Source organism: Rutidosis leptorrhynchoides, chromosome 7 (genome assembly GCF_046630445.1).
Source record: "Rutidosis leptorrhynchoides isolate AG116_Rl617_1_P2 chromosome 7, CSIRO_AGI_Rlap_v1, whole genome shotgun sequence".
Taxonomy (NCBI): Eukaryota; Viridiplantae; Streptophyta; class Magnoliopsida; order Asterales; family Asteraceae; genus Rutidosis; species Rutidosis leptorrhynchoides.
The window spans coordinates 250,166,962-250,189,354 of record NC_092339.1 but is presented as its reverse complement, the minus strand read 5'-3'; the positions used below and the strand labels follow the sequence as shown (position 1 = coordinate 250,189,354).

Here is a 22,393-nt window from a genome sequence, read left to right as displayed (position 1 = left end):
GAATGATAGAGATGATGATGACATAATATTTATGGCACACGATGATAATAAAGGCGATGACTTGATGAAGACATGAAGTGATTTGATGACGATGAGGAAAAATGAAGAATTATTGTGACTGTTGCCTGGGTTTTGTTATTGTGCTATTTTAAAAGGATTAAAAAGATTTAACTTAAGATTTAAAACAGAAAGTGAACAACAAAGGAATGGTTAGGGATGTTGTCATTAAACGTGAGGTCCTGTGTTCGATCCCCACCTGCTGCAGTCCTTATTATTTTTTTTTATAGAAAGAATTAGCTATTGAGGTCAGGCCATGGGGCTTGATTAATTATTTCTTGGGCCATGGATTAGCTATACAAAACATGAACTTAATGTTGTTGGGCTTGTTAGGCTATTAAGTAGGTTTAGAAATTTAATGTTGGGCCGTATCTCTTTTCCTGTTGGGCCAGCGAAATTGTTATTGAGTCGAGATCTTCTTGGGCCGAACAAATAACATATATCATAGATAAATAGGGTGGTTAGTTAGATGCTATTAAGATGATGATGGTTACGTATGATATGGATAATGTATGGTAATATATCGATAATGAACATGATGACGATAGCGAGTCATGAATGATAGATGATAGATAATGATAATAATAGAAAAACAAAAACGGACGAATGGTTAAGGATGTTATCGAGTTAGCGGGACGTCGCGGGTTCAAACCCGGACTTGGCATTTTTCTTAAGAGCTACTTCTTTGAGGTAGTTTACTTATTTATCATTATCATTATTATTACTATTATTATTATTATTATTATTATTATTATTATTATTATTATTATTATTATTATTATTATTATTATTATTATTATTATTATTATTATTATTACAATTATTATTATTACTATTGAAATGATTTTTATATAAAAACATTATTATTTTTAACATTATTATTATTAATTTACATTATTATTAATAAAACTATCATTATTATTATCATTACTATTTTAATTATCATTATTATTTTAATTATCATTATTATTATTATTTTTATAACAAATAAATATTATACTTATATTACATATAATTATATACCAAACATACTAACATTATTTTTATAAATATTACAAATAACAAATTATTGATAAAATACTAATATACATATTAAGATATCTACATGTATAAATATTAATCATTTTAAATATATACAAATTAAATACATATAACAAATAAATTAAGATATAATATATATAAATTTGTTCGATTACAAATATATGTGTTAATATACATTAATGATATAGGTTCGTGAATCCGAGGTCAACCCTACACTTGTTAAATGTCGTCATATGTATTTTTACTACAAAATACATTAGGTGAGTTTCATTTTCTCCATTTTTAATTGCTTTTGCAATATATATTTTTGGGCTGAGAATACATGCGCTGTTTTATAAATGTTTTACGAAATAGGCACAAGTACTTAAACTAATTCTACGTGGGTTTAAACCAGAAATATACCCTTAGCTTGGTAACATTAAACTACTTGTCTATGTACGGTAGGCGCGAATCCTAAAGATAGATCTATTGGGCCTGACAAACCCCATCCTGACTATGGGATGCTTTAGTGTACTTCGAGGTTATTTTAAACACACCTGATCTGGTGTACTTCAAAGGGTAAAACATGAATGTTAAGGCTTGTTACCGGGTGCCTACAACTTATAGAATACTTTTATACACTTGCGAGTCTACATATATTTATAAACAGAAATCTTGTGGTCTATTAATATATTGAAATGATTGTTATGATAAACTATGAACTCACCAACCTTTTGGTTGACACTTTAAAGCATGTTTATTCTCAGGTATGAAAGAAATCTTCCGCTGTGCATTTGCTCATTTTAGAGACATTACTTGGAGTCGATCATCACAATGGGACCAGATGTTGGTGACTTCGTCCAGGTGGATAAGGACGGGTCCTTTCAGTTGGTATCAGAGGGGTGGTCTTAGCAAACCAGGTTATGCATTAGTGTGTCTAACTGATAGTTGCTTAGATGCATTATTGAGTCTGGACTTCGACCTTGTCTGCATGTCAAAAGTTTTGCTTATCATTTCGTGTTGTAAATTGTCTGCTTATCATTCTTAGGGAATCACTTGCTTATCACTCTTAGTCTAGACACGTCTTACTGCTTCTATTGCATAGACAGTGCATAGATAAATTCATATCTTAGCGTATCTGTTATTGTTACCTTTGCCTGACAGCTTCCGTAGATTTCTCCGTAACTTATGAGATTTTAGTATTATATATACATATGTAAATCATGTATTGCAGGGTACTAATCTACATCCTATAATCTATTTCTTATCAAAAATTCTTCATCTGATCGTACGAGATGAATCCCTCAACCAGTTCGAGTCCCTCAGATTTCGATAGCTATCCCGATAGTTATTCCGACAGCTATTCCGACATAGATATTCACCTAAGCTCCGAAAGCGGTGTCACCAGAATGAATCAATCAATCAGCCATCCCCAATTCATCTAATGGGTTTGTAGTCGACTTAATCAATAAAGACGCGAAGAAGGCGATCCCTTCCACCAACCGAATTCACCTCTTGACAATGAACCTGAAGCGCTTACCGGCGAACCTATTCGAGACACCATTTTATCTCTCATTTTAAGAGTATCTCGACACGATCATATACCATCTCAGATTCTAAACCTCATTCATCCGCTAATCTGAACCGACAATCATCTCGGAATAATAACAAAAGTCAACGAGCTTCACGCCCGAGTTATAGCCATGGAAAATATGGTGCAAAACGTACCAGCTTCAACAACATTATCGGCACCAAAAGTACCATCAACAATCCATGCTTCAACATCTCATTCTATACCTCGAGCATAATCATCGTTCTACGTATCATTCTATCTACTTTATCTTCGTTCTACATATCATTCTATATCGATTATCTTCGCTCGACATGGCGATTATGTAATTTCTAAAGTTTTAAAGATTATGTAAACTAGTACTAATGATAAATCAAATGAGTTTAATATCGTATTGACTCATTAAATCTATGATTACATCTGAATAAAATATATATGTATATATGTTTTCATAAAGATTGTAATTTAAAATTCTTTTGCATACACTGTTAATGGTGAAAATATTTTAACGGGTAGGTAATACCCGAGGAATATTTAGATTTCACATTAATAAGTTACATTGTATATTCTTCGAATCTGATTCAACAGTCATTTACTATCCTACCTGCAATCACCGATATGTGTATCTGTTCACCACAGAATAACCATTTTCATCCAATTTCATATTTGGATTTTGATTTATCAGAATCTAACAAGTGGCATAATGAAGAAAACATTTGACAAAATAAAATTTGTTAGAAACAAACAAATTAACTATGACAAATTTTGTTAAGAATCCACGCTAACTGTTCCTAGCTAATTATTCCTAGCTAACTGATTACATTTTATTTATATCAATTTAATTATCGCAATTTAAATTCTCGCAATTTTATTTATCGTCATTTAATTTCTGTTATTTACTTTACGCACTTTATTTATCGTTATTTAATTTCTGTTATTTATTTTACGCACTTTAAATATCGGGACATGTATACAAGGTTTTGACATATCATATCGACGCATTTATATATATTATTTGGAATAACCATAGACACTCTATATGCAGTAATGCGGGAGTTAGCTATACAGGGTTGAGGTTGATTCTACAATAATATATATAGTTTGAGTTGTGATCGAGTCTGAGAAGTATACGGGTCACGAAATGTATTAATTAATTCGAATATTAAATATTAAACTATATATGAATTATTGGACTGTTAACTGTGGACTACCGACTATGGACTAATAATATTGGACAATTAAAATGAATTAAAATATTGATTATAACATATGAAACTAAATATTTCTTCAAGTTTGCCACTTGATTTCATCTTAAACCTCATTTGTATCTTGACGATTGCATTCTGCATTCAAACCTTTCATGATTCTTGAAAACACCTCAATCGAGAGGATGAACCAACCACACTTCCTCTACGAAAGAAAAAGATTGATGCATATAGTTATGCACCTGAAAATACTCGGAACAGAGTAAACATTTAACACGTTGCTGTGCTAATTCCTTTAGTGTTATTATTACCCAAAATAACTTTGCAGTTCTTTCTCAAAATAGCCAATTTTGTCACAGCTCCATCAAGACAACTTCAACTTTTCGTTCGAAACAACCTTATTATAATCTTGATATATCTGCATGCTCTTTTATTGTTACAGGGGAACCTTTTATATTCCACCATATTACCATCAGTGTTTAATCATCTAAAAACACAATTCTCCTGAAAACACCTCGATTTGATAACCAATGATCCAGATCCGTTAACTTTGAAAATGCTGACGAAGCAGCATGTAGTAAATGGTCTTAATGGCCAAAGGTGATGATAAAAGAATGGAGTGTTGGGAACGCTCGATAGAAAATATTTGGTACTGAAAAACAGATTGAGCTAACCATAAAGGAAACCAAGGAGAAATACAAGTAACATACCCTAAATTCATAGAACCCAGATAAATCTGGATCCGACGAAATCTTTAGAGAATATCTTGTTCCAAAGTCATGTTAAAATCTTGCGAAAAATCTTTCTTCATCAACCTTCGAACTTTGAAATTTCAAAATATCATCATAAAATATCTTCGATATTTCTGAGGATATTTTCATAAATATGCTTGTCCGAAATTATCTACCTCTTCGTGTTTTCTGTATTCCATTATATTGGAAACTTTTATAAAATCTAAGTATGAATTATGAATGGTTTCTAGAGAAGTGTAGGGAATTGAAGCATGAGTTAGTATAATATAATGACACTTGGCCAACGTGATTATATTACAGTGAGTCATGCTGAGTTTCTAATGGGACATGATGATTCACAGATCATAACGTCATCATGTGTCATGTTACATAACTCTTTCATTCTGCTTAACTTCTAAACATATCAAGAAAATATATTCTTGATAGTTCTACTCTCAGTAATTCTGGTAATTTAACAAATCAAATCTTGCTATTACGTTCTTTCTTGCTTAGAACATTAAGTTCATTCGAAACTCCATACTTACGAATTCTGGACCGTTACTTGCTTCACTAGAGTTCGAGAAGAGAATAAAAAGGCAAAGAGCTCTGAAACATAAGGGAAGATTTAAAACTTGACAACAACACAGAAATTACAAACCGTGTACATCAATGCGTATAGCCGTATAAAGACACGTAAGAATTAGAAATACTATAACCCCAAGGTAATAATAGAAGTGAATAGATTCCCCTGGTGGTAAATGGAAAAGAAGAATGACAGATACGATAGTCAGAATAAGAACAAGGATCAGAACTGGATTAAGCATTTTCAAAATCTTTGGAAATATGAAATAAGGAAGAAAAGTACAGAATTGGTGAAAATAATGGAAACGGAAGAAGTTAATTTATAATAGAAATATCCGACAGAGCAATCGAGATAGATGACCACATTTAATTAAAGAGATCATAATTTCCATAAATCCCGAAGAATCAGATCTTATAGATTTCCAAGATTTTTTTTTTCTTCTAAATTCCTTGAATTCCGGAAGTCCACTGTATCTACGTAAAAAGTTAAATCTCTATCTCAATATTTTGTGACATCATCACTCGTACGCTTCACATCATCGAATCGATTTATCTATATTAATCAATAATAATAAAACTCTATTTACCAACTCATATTCATCAGGGAAACATTTTTATTGTTAGCCGTAACCACCTCACTCAAATTTCGGGACGAAATTTCTTTAACGGGTAGGTACTGTGACGACCCGAAAATTTCCGACCAAATTTAAATTTAATATCTATATGGTTTCGACATGATAAGCAAAGTCTATTAAATTGAATATCAAAATCTTTGAACCATGTTATGAAATCATTTGACCTTCGACTATTCCTAACAATTCACGAACCACTATCTGTAAATAAATACATACATACATATATATATATATATATATATATATATATATATATATATATATATATATATATATATATATATATATATATACACATTAATTTGAAATAGAAACTTATATGATTTAATTCATTTATGTAAATAAAATAACATATGATATTACTATAAATCTATATATATATATATACATATATATATATATATATATATATATATATATATATATATATATATATATTTAAACACCCCAACTTGCACACTTGATTTATTTTGTACGTTCTAATTTGTATATACATATACTTGCATATTAAAAAAATCACCACATCCACTACTACTTTTAAAACTTGTTTTCTTTTGATTTGTTTTAACTTGCCACTAACTTATTCGTTCATGATACATATGCAAACATATGGGCCACCTGCAAAACTCACATCACCACACAATTAATTAAACCCGTAAATGGAGAATGAATTATCAATACACAGTGTTTTCTTGTTTCTATCTTTCCCCACTCACATTATATATATATATATATATATATATATATATATATATAATATATATATATATGAACATATATAACTAATCACACCCTTTTTCTTATATATACATGCACACATACGAGATATATATCTATCACCACCATGAACCACCACCATGTAAATACACGGCTGCTGCTACCCAAAAACACCACCAAACATTCGTCACCAACTGCTACTCGAACCACTTGTTGCTGCTTGGTTTAAACTACCATCGAAACACACCTAAAAACTCGATTGTTGCTACAGCTTGCTCACTGTTATTACCACTGTTGTCCGGTCTTTCAACGTACACAAACACAATCTTTTTCTTATAGTTTACTACTGCTATACCGCTTGATTACTGCAGCCTGCAATCGCTAGTGACGTTTCAAATTGCCACTACACATATTTTTTCTCTTCGGCCTACAACTACTAAACTAAACCGCACATGGACTAGGATAATTATGAATGAGTGTCTTTCCTTTTTAGCTGACAAATTCCCATATAGATAATACCCTCTCACCAACTTTTCGCTAGTGGGTTACATGATTGTATGTTAATACAATAAAGAAGAGAGGACGTTTTTTTTATTGTTAATGATGTAGTGGGGGACAATAAACACATGAAAGACTTCTGCCTTCTATTAAAAATATTACACCTATGTTATATATCTTCTTGCTGCCATTCGATTGTTTTTAAACACAAACGAAATCCATAGCTTTTACTTGGGCTTGTGTTTTTATTGGGCCATATACTCCTTGTGACAATTGGCTTGATTAAGTGGTTAAGTGGGCCGAAGCCCAAATCTGATTAGATGAATATGAGGATGGATTATGGATATATTAATGAGGATTAAGAATAGGGATTTATGATGGTACTTAAAGATGTTGAATAAGGATATAGATGATTAGGATGATGAGAGGTTCACGAAAAAGAAACTATGATGATGGTACGTGAATGATAGAGATGATGATGACATAATATTTATGGCACACGATGATAATAAAGGCGATGACTTGATGAAGACATGAAGTGATTTGATGACGATGAGGAAAAATGAAGAATTATTGTGACTGTTGCCTGGGTTTTGTTAGTGTGCTATTTTAAAAGGATTAAAAAGATTTAACTTAAGATTTAAAACAGAAAGTGAACAACAAAGGAATGGTTAGGGATGTTGTCATTAAACGTGAGGTCCTGTGTTCGATCCCCACCTGCTGCAGTCCTTATTATTTTTTTTTAGAAAGAATTAGCTATTGAGGTCAGGCCATGGGGCTTGATTAATTATTTCTTGGGCCATGGATTAGCTATACAAAACATGAACTTAATGTTGTTGGGCTTGTTAGGCTATTAAGTAGGTTTAGAAATTTAATGTTGGGCCGTATCTCTTTTCCTGTTGGGCCAGCGAAATTGTTATTGAGTCGAGATCTTCTTGGGCCGAACAAATAACATATATCATAGATAAATAGGGTGGTTAGTTAGATGCTATTAAGATGATGATGGTTACGTATGATATGGATAATGTATGGTAATATATCGATAATGAACATGATGACGATAGCGAGTCATGAATGATAGATGATAGATAATGATAATAATAGAAAAACAAAAACGGATGAATGGTTAAGGATGTTATCGAGTTAGCGGGACGTCGCGGGTTCAAACCCAGACTTGGCATTTTTCTTAAGAGCTACTTCTTTGAGGTAGTTTACTTATTTATCATTATCATTATTATTACTATTATTATTATTATTATTATTATTATTATTATTATTATTATTATTATTATTATTATTATTATTATTATTATTATTATTATAATTATTATTATTATTATTATTATTATTATTATTATTATTATTACAATTATTATTATTACTATTGAAATGATTTTTATATAAAAACATTATTATTTTTAACATTATTATTATTAATTTACATTATTATTAATAAAACTATCATTATTATTATCATTACTATTTTAATTATCATTATTATTTTAATTATCATTATTATTATTATTTTTATAACAAATAAATATTATACTTATATTACATATAATTATATACCAAACATACTAACATTATTTTTATAAATATTACAAATAACAAATTATTGATAAAATACTAATATACATATTAAGATATCTACATGTATAAATATTAATCATTTTAAATTTATACAAATTAAATACATATAACAAATAAATTAAGATATAATATATATAAATTTGTTCGATTACAAATATATGTGTTAATATACATTAATGATATAGGTTCGTGAATCCGAGGTCAACCCTACACTTGTTAAATGTCGTCATATGTATTTTTACTACAAAATACATTAGGTGAGTTTCATTTTCTCCCTTTTTAATTGCTTTTGCAATATATATTTTTGGGCTGAGAATACATGCGCTGTTTTATAAATGTTTTACGAAATAGGCACAAGTACTAAAACTAATTCTACGTGGGTTTAAACCAGAAATATACCCTTAGCTTGGTAACATTAAACTACTTGTCTATGTACGGTAGGCGCGAATCCTAAAGATAGATCTATTGGGCCTGACAAACCCCATCCTGACTATGGGATGCTTTAGTACTTCGAGGTTATTTTAAACACACCTGATCTGGTGTACTTCAGAGGGTAAAACATGAACGTTAAGGCTTGTTACCGGGTGCCTACAACTTATAGAATACTTTTATACACTTGCGAGTGTACATATATTTATAAACGGAAATCTTGTGGTCTATTAATATATTGAAATGATTGTTATGATAAACTATGAACTCACCAACCTTTTGGTTGACACTTTAAAGCATGTTTATTCTCAGGTATGAAAGAAATCTTCCGCTGTGCATTTGCTCATTTTAGAGACATTACTTGGAGTCGATCATCACAATGGGACCAGATGTTGGTGACTTCGTCCAGGTGGATAAGGACGGGTCCTTTCACAAACATTCTACATACGCGTTTAGAACGAAATCCTCAATTCGATTATCATTAGTAATACTTGCAGGGTGTAAGTGTAGGCGTAAACTTATGTTGTATGGCCATATGGGTTTGACAAACCCTCATCTCGGACGATTCGCTACCGTCTACGGATGAAATATATTTTCGAGAAATAGTGTTGTTCTAGGACTATTAATGGGGTTCAACGGACGGAATGTTAAGCCTTGATAATTGGTTGCTCGTGAATATTAACTTTTAGAATGTATTACTATTTATCATTGATGTAAATCTTGTGGTTCGACTTACTTTTACTCACTTACTTACTTAAACCTATGATTTCACCAGCGTTTTCGTTGACAGATTTCTATGTTTTTCTCAGGTCCTTGAACATTAGGTGATACATGCTTCCGCACATTTCTTTTTGATACTTGCTTTGGATGTCGAGTATACTTGCATATCGTGGAGCGTCTTTTGACTACTTTAAACTGTGTTGCACGTGTTTCATTTGTACTTTAAACATCGTTATGTACTAGATATGGAAACTACTTTTGTAAACTTTGAAACACTCACACTTATGAAATGAATGCGACATATTTTCGGTCAAACTTTGTCTTAAAGACTTATGACCATGTAATGGGGCCTACGTAGACGGCGCCGTCAAACATGATTTGGTCGGGTCGCTACAGGCTCGAACGCGCGACCTCTCGCTAACCCGAAACACCCCTTAACCATTACGCTGTCAATTAATTTCTGATTTAAACCCAACTTAAATATATATAACCTGTTTCTTCTGTTTCTTATTTCTTCTTCATCTTCAACAAACAATTCGACTGGAATTTTCACCAAATCACAACAACAACTAATTGTTTGGTTTAAGCATTTCATGTAATACAGATATGACTGGTTGATGATGAATTGGATCAATAGAAAAGAAAAGAAGAAAGAAAAAAAAAAACCGCTGTTTGTTTTTTCATATGAATTCCAAAAAAAAAAAAAAACAAATTCGAGCTTTGAAGGACTTTTATAAATCGATTTCTTCATGAAAGATACTCTAAATCACGTTCCTAATACTTGACAATAGAATTTATATACTAAAACATAACATAACTCTCAAATTTGTTTCAAGTTCAAACGTTTGATGTTTTGTTTAAAAACTTTGACTCAGAAATTCGAACTCGATATAAAGAATTGGGATTTGAGATTTTGCAGATAGTTTAACCTATAGATTCCTAACAAGACTGCATTTTCAGTTTTTTGAAAATTGATACAAAATCAATCTTTTGATAAAATGGTTTACGAACAGAGGGACTGAGCATTTATAAGTTTTCTGTTTTATTTAACCGATATAATTTGTTAGTATCAGTTATAATTGATGAAGGAACGAATGATTTTATCACTAGCATTGAACTAAACGGTTGTTATATAACAATGAGGGTCGACAGGATTATTCGTTCCAGAAAAAAAAACAGAAAAGTAGAAATTAGATAGAGACACTCAACTGGTTTTGTTCTGTAACTGTGATTAAATTCGATATGTAACCAGATTAGAGACAGAAAACAAAAATCATTTACAGTCAGATAATGATAGGAAACTGAATACGTGATATATATCTGTATTTATATTTTATATAATTAGTATTAATAAACAAATAAGTATATTAATAATAATAATAATAATAATAATAATAATAATAATAATAATAATAATAATAATAATAATAATAATAATAATAATTATATAAATAATAATAATAATAATAATAATAATAATCTTAACAACAATGATAATAATTATTAATAACAATATTAAAAATAATATTACTAATGATGATAATAATAAATTGTATTATTTTTATAATAATATTTATAATATTAATAATGATTTTAAAGATAATGGTAATTATAAAATTAATAATAATAATAATCTTAATAATAACTAAAATCATAATTTTACTACTAATTATAATAATACTAATATTAATAATGATAACAATAATATTAGTAATTAAATGTATCTAATTATATATATATATATATATATATATATATATATATATATATATATATATATATATATATATATATATATATATATATATATTAATAATACTGATATTAATATTAATAATAATAATGAAAGTAATACCATTAATATAACAACTATATCTTAACTTGTAAGAAAATTTAATATATTGGTATTGCATATTATTAATTATGTAATATTTAATGATTATATATTATATATTATATATTATATAATACTTATATTGAGTATTAAATATTTATGCATTTAAATATATATTGCAATATACATATAATAATAATTATGTACAGAAATCATTTATATTCAATATACTCTATATATTTAAAATAACAAGTTTTAGTTATTTTAAGTTATCTTTCATAATAACTAAATCACATAATAGTTCATTAATATATTTAATTTATTATATATAATTATTTACATATATAATCATTTATATATATATGCATTTCTGTTTACCATTAAAAGTTCGCGAATCGTCGGAAATAGTCATAGTGAAAATTAAAACAGTTCAAAAATTTTGAGACTCAACAATACAGACTTTGCTTATCGTGTCGAAATCATATAAAGATTAAGTTTAAATTTAGTCGGAAATTTTCGGGTCGTCACAGTCATCCTATAGTTCGATTCTTCGTAGGGGGCAACACCAAATCTGGTCAGATCTAAAAAATTTCCTTCAACAAATGTTCTACGAAAAAATGCAATCAACTTCTTCGAAATTGTAGCAGCAATCTTGTTACCTTGTGTATTAACTGCATAAAGTTAACTAATACGTATTATATAAATAGATCATTACTCCGTATTATGAAGTGTCTCTGTGATTAACATAGTCTTATTAGCAATTAGTATATACAAAAAATACCTCGCAATCGATGAATACCATCTCAATGGATGCTAAAATGTTGAGACTGGTCCAGTGTTTCCTGTTCCAGACCGAGAACACCTTGATTCGAACTGAAGGATTAGTCAACTCACTGTTCAACATATTCAAAGGGACGAATTCTTGGTTTACAGCCATTTAGTTTAACTGAGAAAGTAAAAAAAAAATAATGAATTGGTAGTTTGGATTGAGAGTGATGAACTGAATGAGAAATGATCTCCTTTTATAGCCCATGACTGTTGATTTCGAAACCCTAATTCGATTTAAAAAAACGTGGCTAATTTTTTTTTGAAATAACCATCAATAGAGAAAATTACGGAAGAGATTGGAATTGAGATCAAAACAGAAACATCTCAACTTAAATGTAGTGTTGAACGATTTCAATAAGATAAAAATAAGTTGAGGAAAGAATGGAAATTAAATCAAAAGTGGAAATTTGCATCCGGAAAATAACCTACTGATATTTTTTGATCAAACACTTCCCTATTATTGGGGAAAATTAACTTATTATTTTGAATTGATCCATTTATGGAAAAAAATTTAGAAAATCGAAGATAGGAATAGGTATTTAATTAATATTTTCGTTCATAGATTATTAGTGATGAGGATTGAGGATGGTGATATTTTTTATTATTCTTATTTCTTATAGTTATAATACCGGTACCCTTATTTATTATTATTTTTTTTTATTTTAAATTTTTTATTCAGGGACACATGTAGTTTACCGACATAATTAAAAACATACAAAGTTATAATGTTTTTGAATTCGAACAAATAATAAATATTATATAAAAATTCATTATTTCAGGTAAAATAGAGAGTACGTTGTTTATTTTTATATAATTAATTAAAATGATATAAAATACATGGATCAATATACAATATACACATGGATCGTTTTTTGTATGGAAGTTAATTTGGTAGGAGGTTCTATTTTTTAGGATCAAAAATAAGTAATCGAAGGTAATTAAGCATAATTATTAGTGGGAATAATATTATTCAAATTTCAAATGTTATAAATTTGTTTTGTTTTAAGGGTAGATTAGACTTTGAATTATGATGTCTAAAAGTGATTACTATTAAAATTTTGGATTTTGAATGAATGGTTAGATGAGGCTAACTTATTTCAATCTAATGTTTAAGATTAGATTTCAAGGGTTAAAATGAAAAATTATTTTCATTATTTTGCTTCTCTTTTAATAGGTAGGGAGAGGGAGATTATTATTTTTTAATTTACACTATATATACATCCATATTTCCTGAATTTTATTCAAACATAACTCTCATTTTTATCACTTTTTTCATATCCAAATACAATCTCATTTACCATTTTTATTCTTCCAAATATATCAATATGAATCGCAATATCGCAAATTCGGATCTCGACATAAATGCGGTATTAACGATCAGCATTGTTGTAAATCTCGGAATTTCTCGGCGAGATCTCGAGGAGATCTCGGTTTGAAAAGTCAGGAGAGAATATTTTCCCATCTCGCTGAGATTTCTCGGTCAACGGGTACAATCTCGGTCAACGCCACGATTTCTCGAATTATCTCGCTCATTTCTCAGACTTTCTCGCAATTTCTCGAACCTTCTCATAATTTCTCGGATTTGTTTCATAATTTCTCGGATTTTCTCGTAATTCTCGCTCATTTCTCAGATTTTATCATAAAAACTCGTCAAAATTTATATAAATATACATATATTATATATATTTATATTAAGAAACTAAAAAGTCAACACAAGTCAACGTCCGAGATCTCCCCGAGATTTTTCCGAGATGCCGAGATCTCCTAAAAAACGTCCAAACGAGATCTCATCGAGATCCAAGTTCTCCAACCTTGACGATCAGTCACGCATAATTTAAAGTTTAACCAAGCACTCAAATTACTTGAAAATTTGGATGAGTTAAGCAATAATGAAGAAGTTGAACCCATACCAAGAGCATTTAGAATCGTGAAAGGACCGCAAGAGAGCTTTATAAAATGATTATTTTTCAGACAATTGTACGTTTTTACCGGATTATTTCCGAAGACGTTATCGAACGAGCAAGCCTTTATTTCTTCGTATATGTCAAGGTATATTGAATTTTCCTCAAACCCCGATTCCTTCATAATTTAGTTATTTCCATTAAAAACGAGATTGTACTGGATTACTTGGTTTTGATTTCGTTCATAAATTAACATCCGTCATACGCCAATTAGCATATGCTGCTTCGGCCGATCTTTTTTATGAGTACTTTCATATGAGTGAACAAACCTCATATAATTGTTTAAACAATTTTTGCAATGTGTTTTTCACTTGTACTCAATAGAATATTTGTGGAAATCAACTGCACAAGATGTGAAACGTTTGATTGGTAAAGATGGTGAAATGGAACCATCCAGGCATAGCCTGGGTGGCCACCAGGACTTCCAATGAAGCAAGAGGTCACGGGTTCGATTCCCTTCAAGGCAAAATACCTTGGGGCGAGCTCCATTTAGTGACTGATTGACTAGAGGATGCTTTGCCTGGTAGCGGTGGAGGCCTAGCTTGCCGTTTACCCGAGGTTTACCAACTAGAGGGGAGCCATTATGACTCGTCGCTAGGGGGGTTCGTAAAAAATAATAATAAAAAAAAAGATGGTGAAATGGTAATAACAATAATAGAAGCACTATAGGTATTTTCCTGTACAGAGATCATTGAACAAAGTAGACTACAAGTGACATGAAGCGACGTTGTTGGATTAGGGATCTGCCCACATAAGAGACAAGGTCAAGCAAAGCAAAGACAACGGCACATGAAAGTTAAGAATGACATTCAAAAACGAAGAAGAATATGCGTTATTCGACATCAAGAAGAAGCGAGCATTCCAATTAGAAGGGTATCCAGAAAAGAAAAAAGAACCATCCAATACTCTGATCACAAAAGCTACATTACGTTAACCCACAACTAAATTCAAAGTAATGAAGGTGTGAACAGAGAACGCTATTATTGAATGTTGTATGACATTTAATACGAGTATATATTTCTATTTGTATTTATATTTATTATATTATATTTATTTATTTATTTATTTATTTATGTTAGATTGTGAGATACTTCGTAATTGAAATTAAAAAGTATGGTCTTAAAGAATAATTCAAAAAACGGTTTGTCTTGATAATTCGACGCTGACATTTTGGACACGCTGCGTGTGCATATGTCCCACTTCCATCGTCTACTCGTTTCCAAGTTTAATCCCAAGCAAACACCTTGATTTCCATTTCATTTACTCATCATTATTTTACAAAACCCTCCAATAAATAAAATCAAGATCAAGAATTAATGTTTAAAATTAAAATTAAATACCCTTTACTACCTTTTACCTAACACTATTCAACACTTGTACCGTAGTGATTTTGTCATTTTGGGATCCTGTTCACGAATTGAAACCGCGTTTCTTCACTTGATCATTCCTAGCAATTCTTGAAACTGAAGTTGTCAAAACGTTGATTCAGTTAAGGTATCTTATCATCATTCTTGATTGATTTTATGATCAAATCTTTTAGATTCATATCTTGCACTCAAGGTGTTTGATGTAATGTCTCTGAGAGTAGTCCTTTTCTTTTGATTTTGTTATCAAGACTTGAAATTGATGAACTTGGGATATAGAGGGGTTAACATTTTGACAGATGAGTGGTTTATGTGTTGTTAATTTGATGATTCTAGTTTAGATTGATACATAGTTTGATTATTATTGTTTTATTCGTATTATGAATGGCTAGTATATCACCTTCACCCGGGAGTGTTTTATCACCACCGCCAACCACCACACCGTCTTCTACTTCACCACCGCCAACCACCACACCATCTTCAAATTCGTCACCGCCATCACAATCAGCAGCCCCTCCTCCATCTTCACCACCACCGCCGCCGCCAGCCACTGTCCCACCACCAGCAGCACCTCCCCCTGTTTTATCCAGCCCACCAATTAATTCTCCACCGCCATCATCACCTAGTCCTCCGGCTAGTTCACCACCACCACCACAATCTTCACCACCACCATCAAATTCGCCTCCACCATCTTCACCAATCCCACCAACTAATTCTCCACCGCCATCATCACCAACCCCACCAGTCAATTCGCCACCGCCATCTTCTCCACCACCACCGCCACCAGTCAATTTGCCACCGCCATCTTCCAATTCTCCACCACCACCGCCACCAGTCAATTCGCCACCACCATCTTCCAATTCTCCACCACCAGTCAATTCGCCGCCACCATCTTCCAATTCTCCACCACCAGTCAATTCGCCGCCACCATCTTCCAATTCTCCACCACCAGTCAATTCGCCACCACCATCTTCCAATTCTCCACCACCATCATCACCAATACCACCAGCCAATTCTCCACCGCCACCAACCAATTCTCCACCACCATCATCGCCTAGTCCTCCTGCTAAGTCACCACCACCATCACCACCACCTAGGAACTCACCACCTAGTCCACCACCACCACCTAGACCCGCCACAAATTCTTCATCACCGCCAGCAATAAACGATCCCTCTCCTCCCCCACCCTCTAGAAATTCATCATCACCTTCACCCGTAGTACTTGCCCCCCCTCCGCTCATTCGACAATCACCACCATCGCCTTCAGAAGTTTCAATATCACCTCCAGGTATCCCAAATGGCGGTGAATCGAGTCCCAATGGACCGTCCGGTAATGGCGGCATTGGTACTGGTGCTGTAGTTGGAATCGTTGCTGTGGCCGGTTTTCTATTGCTGACAGCTTTAATTGTAGCTTTATGGTGTTTGTTTAAGCGAAAGAAAAAAGTTGCTGGGCATAATGGACTTTATGATATGCCAACCTCAATTGAGACTTCACCTCGATCAGGTAAATACTAAAACTTATTAATCTGTCTTCATAGTCAATTAGGGTTTTGAATTATTAAATTTGTTTGATTCGTGACAGATTCTGGTTTACTTAAGATACAAACATTAGCAGTTGAGGGTGGAAACATGTCTGCAAATGATTTTATATACAGCCCACATGAGAATGATGGATTAGTTACTTCGAGGTCAAAGTTTACTTATGAAGATCTTGCAGAGGCCACAAACGGGTTTTCAGCTCAGAATCTTTTGGGTTCGGGCGGGTTTGGTTCGGTTTATAAAGGATTGTTAGTCGACGGGACCGAAGTTGCGGTTAAAGAGCTAAATATAGGAGGTGGACAAGGTGAACGTGAGTTTAGTGCGGAGGTTGAAATTATTAGTCGAATACATCACCGTTATTTGGTTTCGCTTGTCGGTTATTGTATCTCTGAGAAAAAAAGGTTTCTTGTTTATGAATATGTTCCTAACAACACTCTTTACTACCACCTTCACGGTAATTAAATTTTTTTTTTTTTTTTTTTTTTTTACCAGATATTTTAATTTGGAGTTATTTTGTGAGTTTTTAGTAATGTTGTGATTACTGTTTTAGTGTCGGAGCATGTTTTAGATTGGCCGACTCGTGTGAAGGTTGCGTTTGGTGCTGCACGGGGTATTGCTTATCTCCATGAAGACTGTAAGTTTATTTTGGATTGAATGCATAACAAATGTAGATTATTATAATGTTTAAGTAATAGATACAAATTAGACCTTTGTTGAATGTACGTATAAGAGTATGAATTATGGCTCATTGTTTTGTTCACTTCTATTGGTATACAGGTCATCCAAGAATTATTCATCGAGATATCAAATCATCGAATATACTATTAGATAAAAACTTTGAAGCTCGGGTATGTCCTTTTATTAGCAGTTCCATTTTCTCTGTTCACATGTTCAAGATTTGGTTTCGATATTCATTGTAATTTGTTCATTGCTTCACAGGTTTCTGATTTCGGACTTGCCAAGTTAGCTGCTGATTTCAATACGCATGTAACAACACGCGTTATGGGAACTTTTGGGTATGTGTTACTCCATATATTATTAGGTTATGTATATATGTTAAAGATGAAGTGTCTTGACTAAATAATATTGAAATGTTAAATTGTTCCCGTTTCAGATACATGGCACCTGAATATGCTTCAAGTGGGAAGTTGACGGAGAAATCAGATGTATTTTCGTATGGGGTTGTTCTGTTGGAATTAATCACTGGACGTAAACCTGTGGATGCATCTCAACCGTTGGGTGACGAGAGTCTTGTTGAGTGGGTAAGTGATTGTCACTATTGGATTATTATTTTTTCAGGGTTGTAAAATTGGTCAAAATTGGTCTTAAAATTCAGTCTTGTTGAGTGCGTAAACCTGTGGATGCATCTCAATCGGTTTTCGATGTAGGACCACCTGACTTGGCCAAAATTGGTCCTAACAGTCAGTCAACGTGTCAGTATTGGTCAAAACTGGGATACAGTCAGTGAAAGTCGGATTTGTTCAGTCAATGTCGGATTTATTCGTTCAAAGTCGGTCAAATTCGCCAAAGTCAATGTTGGCCAACATTTTTTTTTTTTAATATGAATTAAAATAGGGAATGTTCATTGTTTTCTTATAAAAATGTCTGGTCTGAGTAGTCCCCATTTAGTCCTTGACTTGGATGATTAGACCCTAACATAACCGATTAGTCCCTAAAAGGTCCTGGCCGATTAGTCCTCGACTAGTGACTATTACAATCTTATATTTTCTGGATATAATGATTCATTTTCTCTAACTATTTTTGGAATTTAGCAAATTCTTTAAAACTCTTAAATATCTATTGATTTTCTTAAATGAATAGTTAAATATAATACATGATGAATACATTATGATTCTTTATATTTTACAAACTCCATTAAATAACATTTGTTATTTTTAGTTTTGTTTAACTCAACGTTTCAATTATGATTTCACCAGGCTAGGCCACTGCTTAGTCATGCTCTTGAAACAGAAGACTTTCAAATGTTGGTTGACCCAAGGCTCGGTACCAACTTTGCGCCAAATGAGATGTTTCGCATGATCGAAGCTGCAGCTGCATGTGTACGACACTCGGCTACAAAGAGACCGCGCATGGGCCAGGTATCTTTTTACTGCAATTTTCCTTTGAAGATTATTATATAATTATTTAGAGAGTGTGTTTGAATGTGTTTATCTTATAATTATTTTTCAGATTTTGAGAGCATTCGAAAGTATGGAAGCTGAAGATTTAAGCAACGGGATGAGAGTTGGAGAAAGTCAAATATATAACTCTGCACAACAATCGGCCGAGATTAGGCTGTTTAATAGGATGGCTTTTGGCAGTCAAAATTACAGCACAGATTTTTTTACTCAAGGTTCATTCGGTCCTAATAGCAACGAACGGTAAATATCAAGACTTGTAATTTTTTTCACCCTCCCAAAGCTTGGACCTGCAAGAAATTTTTTTTTTTTTTTTTTTTTTTTTTTTTTTTTTTTTCCGGTCAGTTCATACTTCATACTTTGAATTCTGGAACTAAGATTTTGGCCAGTTTTGAGGGAAAAGGTTTAAGCTTGTGATCAGATTCTGTAAGTAGTTTGTATAGCATGCAACACTTTCTTTGCTGCACAATTTTGGCTCTTGTAAGTAACATGTGTACTTATCACCAATCATTCTTTTGGTACTATCTCATTTTTGTTCATAATCTTCACAAATTCTCTTGGTCTACGAGCTATGTTATATTCTACATATAAGTTTGTTATATCCATATGCAAGCAAGGCTGCAAAAGTTGCGAGTGGGGGACAAGTTGGTCTAGTCGGTGATGAGTCAGGGACGAGTCGGACGTTGATCAACATTGCTTCCACTAATAACTGAATTAAATATATATTACACATAAATATATATAACATAAATATAAATATTTCAAACATAGATATAGAGCAAATTTAATTTTGAAAATAAATTAAAATTTTGACCAACTTTGAGCCACTTTCAAGCGTTGACTGATATTTAGGCGAAACGGGGGGTTAGTCCCCAACTGACATATCGGCCGACTCAACCGACTGTTCGACTTTTACAACAGTTTATGCAAGTGATGAGATGACTCACCAAAGAGTGTACAATGGTATCTGAGTGACACTTCCAATCATTAGTTGAGGTTGAGAGTAGTCAAGAGATGGAACTAATGTATTTATTCGGAACAAATGTATTTATTGGTGAATGCATTCGTGCATAAAATCTAATTCCTACCTTACAATTATTAATTCAGATTTGTTATCAATGAAAAAATTGGTTCCGTTAACTTGTAGTATATGTGTATGTTCAAAACCAAACTTTTAGTTGCTATCAATCACATGATTTAGTTATCTTGTACAGGACTACATGCTATCTATTGTGGTACAAGTATTTAATTGATGTAAGAGGAGACAAGATCCGTCCTTAAATCAAGCAAATATTGGTTTAAAGGTAAGGTAACCCAAAAATAGAAGCAAAAGCTATCATAGTCTATTGACAACACCACATGTTTGCTTACACTCTACTCTTTGTTTCCAGCATTTTTAACACCATCTTCCAAGAATAGAAGGAACCCATTTTCATTACATGAAAATGAGTCCTTTTCTTTCATTTTGTCCTCCCACTTTCTCTATTTACCTTCTCAAATTTAAGTCATGGAACAACAAGATTGGAACATGATCGGTGCCGATTGTATCGTTATATCTTGTTGTTGCCAATGTTTAATGTTGCAACTTCTCGTGTTCGTGTTGCTTAAACTTCCTAGCAAAATGATCAAGAAAACAAAAGAGTACATGAAGAGGAAATTCGGCAATAGAATGCGAAAAGGCGGGAAAATGGTGCGAATGAAAGTGGCTCGATGTGCGGAAGAAGTCGTTGGATGTCAAACGCCGAGAGACTCGATAAGCGTTCGAGGACAAACTCCAGCCAAGAGTTTTAATGTGGATGGATTTGATGGGTGTATGGAAGAAATTGAAGAGGTATTGGAGGAGTTATCTACAAAAGGTGAGTTTGGATTTGGGAGTTTTTGGAGAGGAGATACTAATGGTGTTGAAATGCATTTTCCAATTTGTAATTTGAGAACTTTGGTTTCAGTTTCATAATTCATAATAATCATGTTATAAGCCAACTTTTTTGGCTGCAGTAGCCTTATGTTAGCTTATGAACTTTGACATTGATCCTATTGTTACAATCATGTTTCTTTTCCGTAACAGCCTAAACAAATTGCCACTATTTACGTATGTCAACGAGTTTAAAAATAACATTTTATTTTCTTGTGACGGTGATTAACATTGTTGTGGATTATTTATTATTTATTTTTGAAGCGTTAAATCTGGTTACGAATGGTTATGTCAAAATTGTGATATAATGCATCAAGAAACATATATTCCAAAAACACAAAAGACTTGTATGCCATAGCGAGAAGCCGCCATCCACCACCACCGATCGCCACTCATTGACGACATAGGCAGCGGATCGTCAGAGTCTCCATTCGTTGGGCCTGCAACAGTGTAGTGACAAGGATATGTGGGACCCAACACAATTTCAAACGGTTCAATTTTTGAGCCGTTTGAAAATTATTTTTTCTTTCTAAAATTCTACTTTTTACCAATATAAATAAACACTCTCATTTTTTTATACTTCACTTTTACTCTCATATTTCAATTGTATATTTCACTCTCATATTTCACATATCACTCTCATTTTTATATACAATTTCTCACAAACATGATTTTTACAAACATTGTTACCTTCGATGTTAATGTCGGTGCGTTTTTATCCGACGATATGAAGCAACACTCCGGTGAAACTGTCCATACGTTGGATGTTGTTGTTAGCGGCGTTTATGTATCTACTTTGTTCGACTATTTAATATGGAACGTTGACTGCGAGGTGTCCAAGTTTACGTATTGGGATGAAGACGAGGCGGTGTTCGAGTGGCTTGAGGATAACGATAAATGGGCCGAAATACTCATAAAACCAATAATAAACTCGACACATGTTGCGTTGTATACCAAAGATATTTGAAAAGAAATTCCTCACGAGACTGATCGTAGTGAAGATGGATATTATACTGATTGAGTGGTATTATATCATTAATCGTAGTTTTAGTTTAATTAA

General features: G+C 32.3%; 2 protein-coding genes across 2 annotated transcripts; both read left to right on the top strand.

Annotated features, from left to right (window-relative positions):
- Positions 1 to 15,880: 15,880 nt before the first annotated feature.
- LOC139857064 (proline-rich receptor-like protein kinase PERK9) lies at positions 15,881 to 19,713 on the top strand. The gene is made up of 8 exons (XM_071845774.1): positions 15,881 to 17,248; positions 17,327 to 17,737; positions 17,834 to 17,917; positions 18,061 to 18,131; positions 18,223 to 18,299; positions 18,398 to 18,545; positions 19,221 to 19,382; positions 19,474 to 19,713. Exons 1-8 carry the CDS (start codon positions 16,129 to 16,131, stop codon positions 19,666 to 19,668), a joined length of 2,268 nt encoding a protein of 755 aa, XP_071701875.1. The 5' UTR covers positions 15,881 to 16,128; the 3' UTR covers positions 19,669 to 19,713.
- A 1,215-nt stretch (positions 19,714 to 20,928) lies between these two features.
- On the top strand, positions 20,929 to 21,375 carry LOC139859945 (uncharacterized). Its single transcript, XM_071848726.1, has one exon. It carries the CDS (start codon positions 20,929 to 20,931, stop codon positions 21,373 to 21,375), a length of 447 nt encoding a protein of 148 aa, XP_071704827.1.
- The last annotated feature ends 1,018 nt before the right edge of the window (positions 21,376 to 22,393 follow it).

What these genes read in the sequence shown, in the direction of transcription:
- LOC139857064 (XM_071845774.1), top strand. Translation starts at nt 16,129, where the DNA reads ATGGCTAGTATATCACCTTCACCCGGGAGTGTTTTATCACCACCGCCA. An exon ending in TCTTTACTACCACCTTCACG is followed by an intron (nt 17,738 to 17,833) that starts GTAATTAAATTT and finishes TTACTGTTTTAG; the next exon opens with TGTCGGAGCATGTTTTAGAT. An exon ending in ATAAAAACTTTGAAGCTCGG is followed by an intron (nt 18,132 to 18,222) that starts GTATGTCCTTTT and finishes ATTGCTTCACAG; the next exon opens with GTTTCTGATTTCGGACTTGC.
- LOC139859945 (XM_071848726.1), top strand. Translation starts at nt 20,929, where the DNA reads ATGGAACAACAAGATTGGAACATGATCGGTGCCGATTGTATCGTTATA.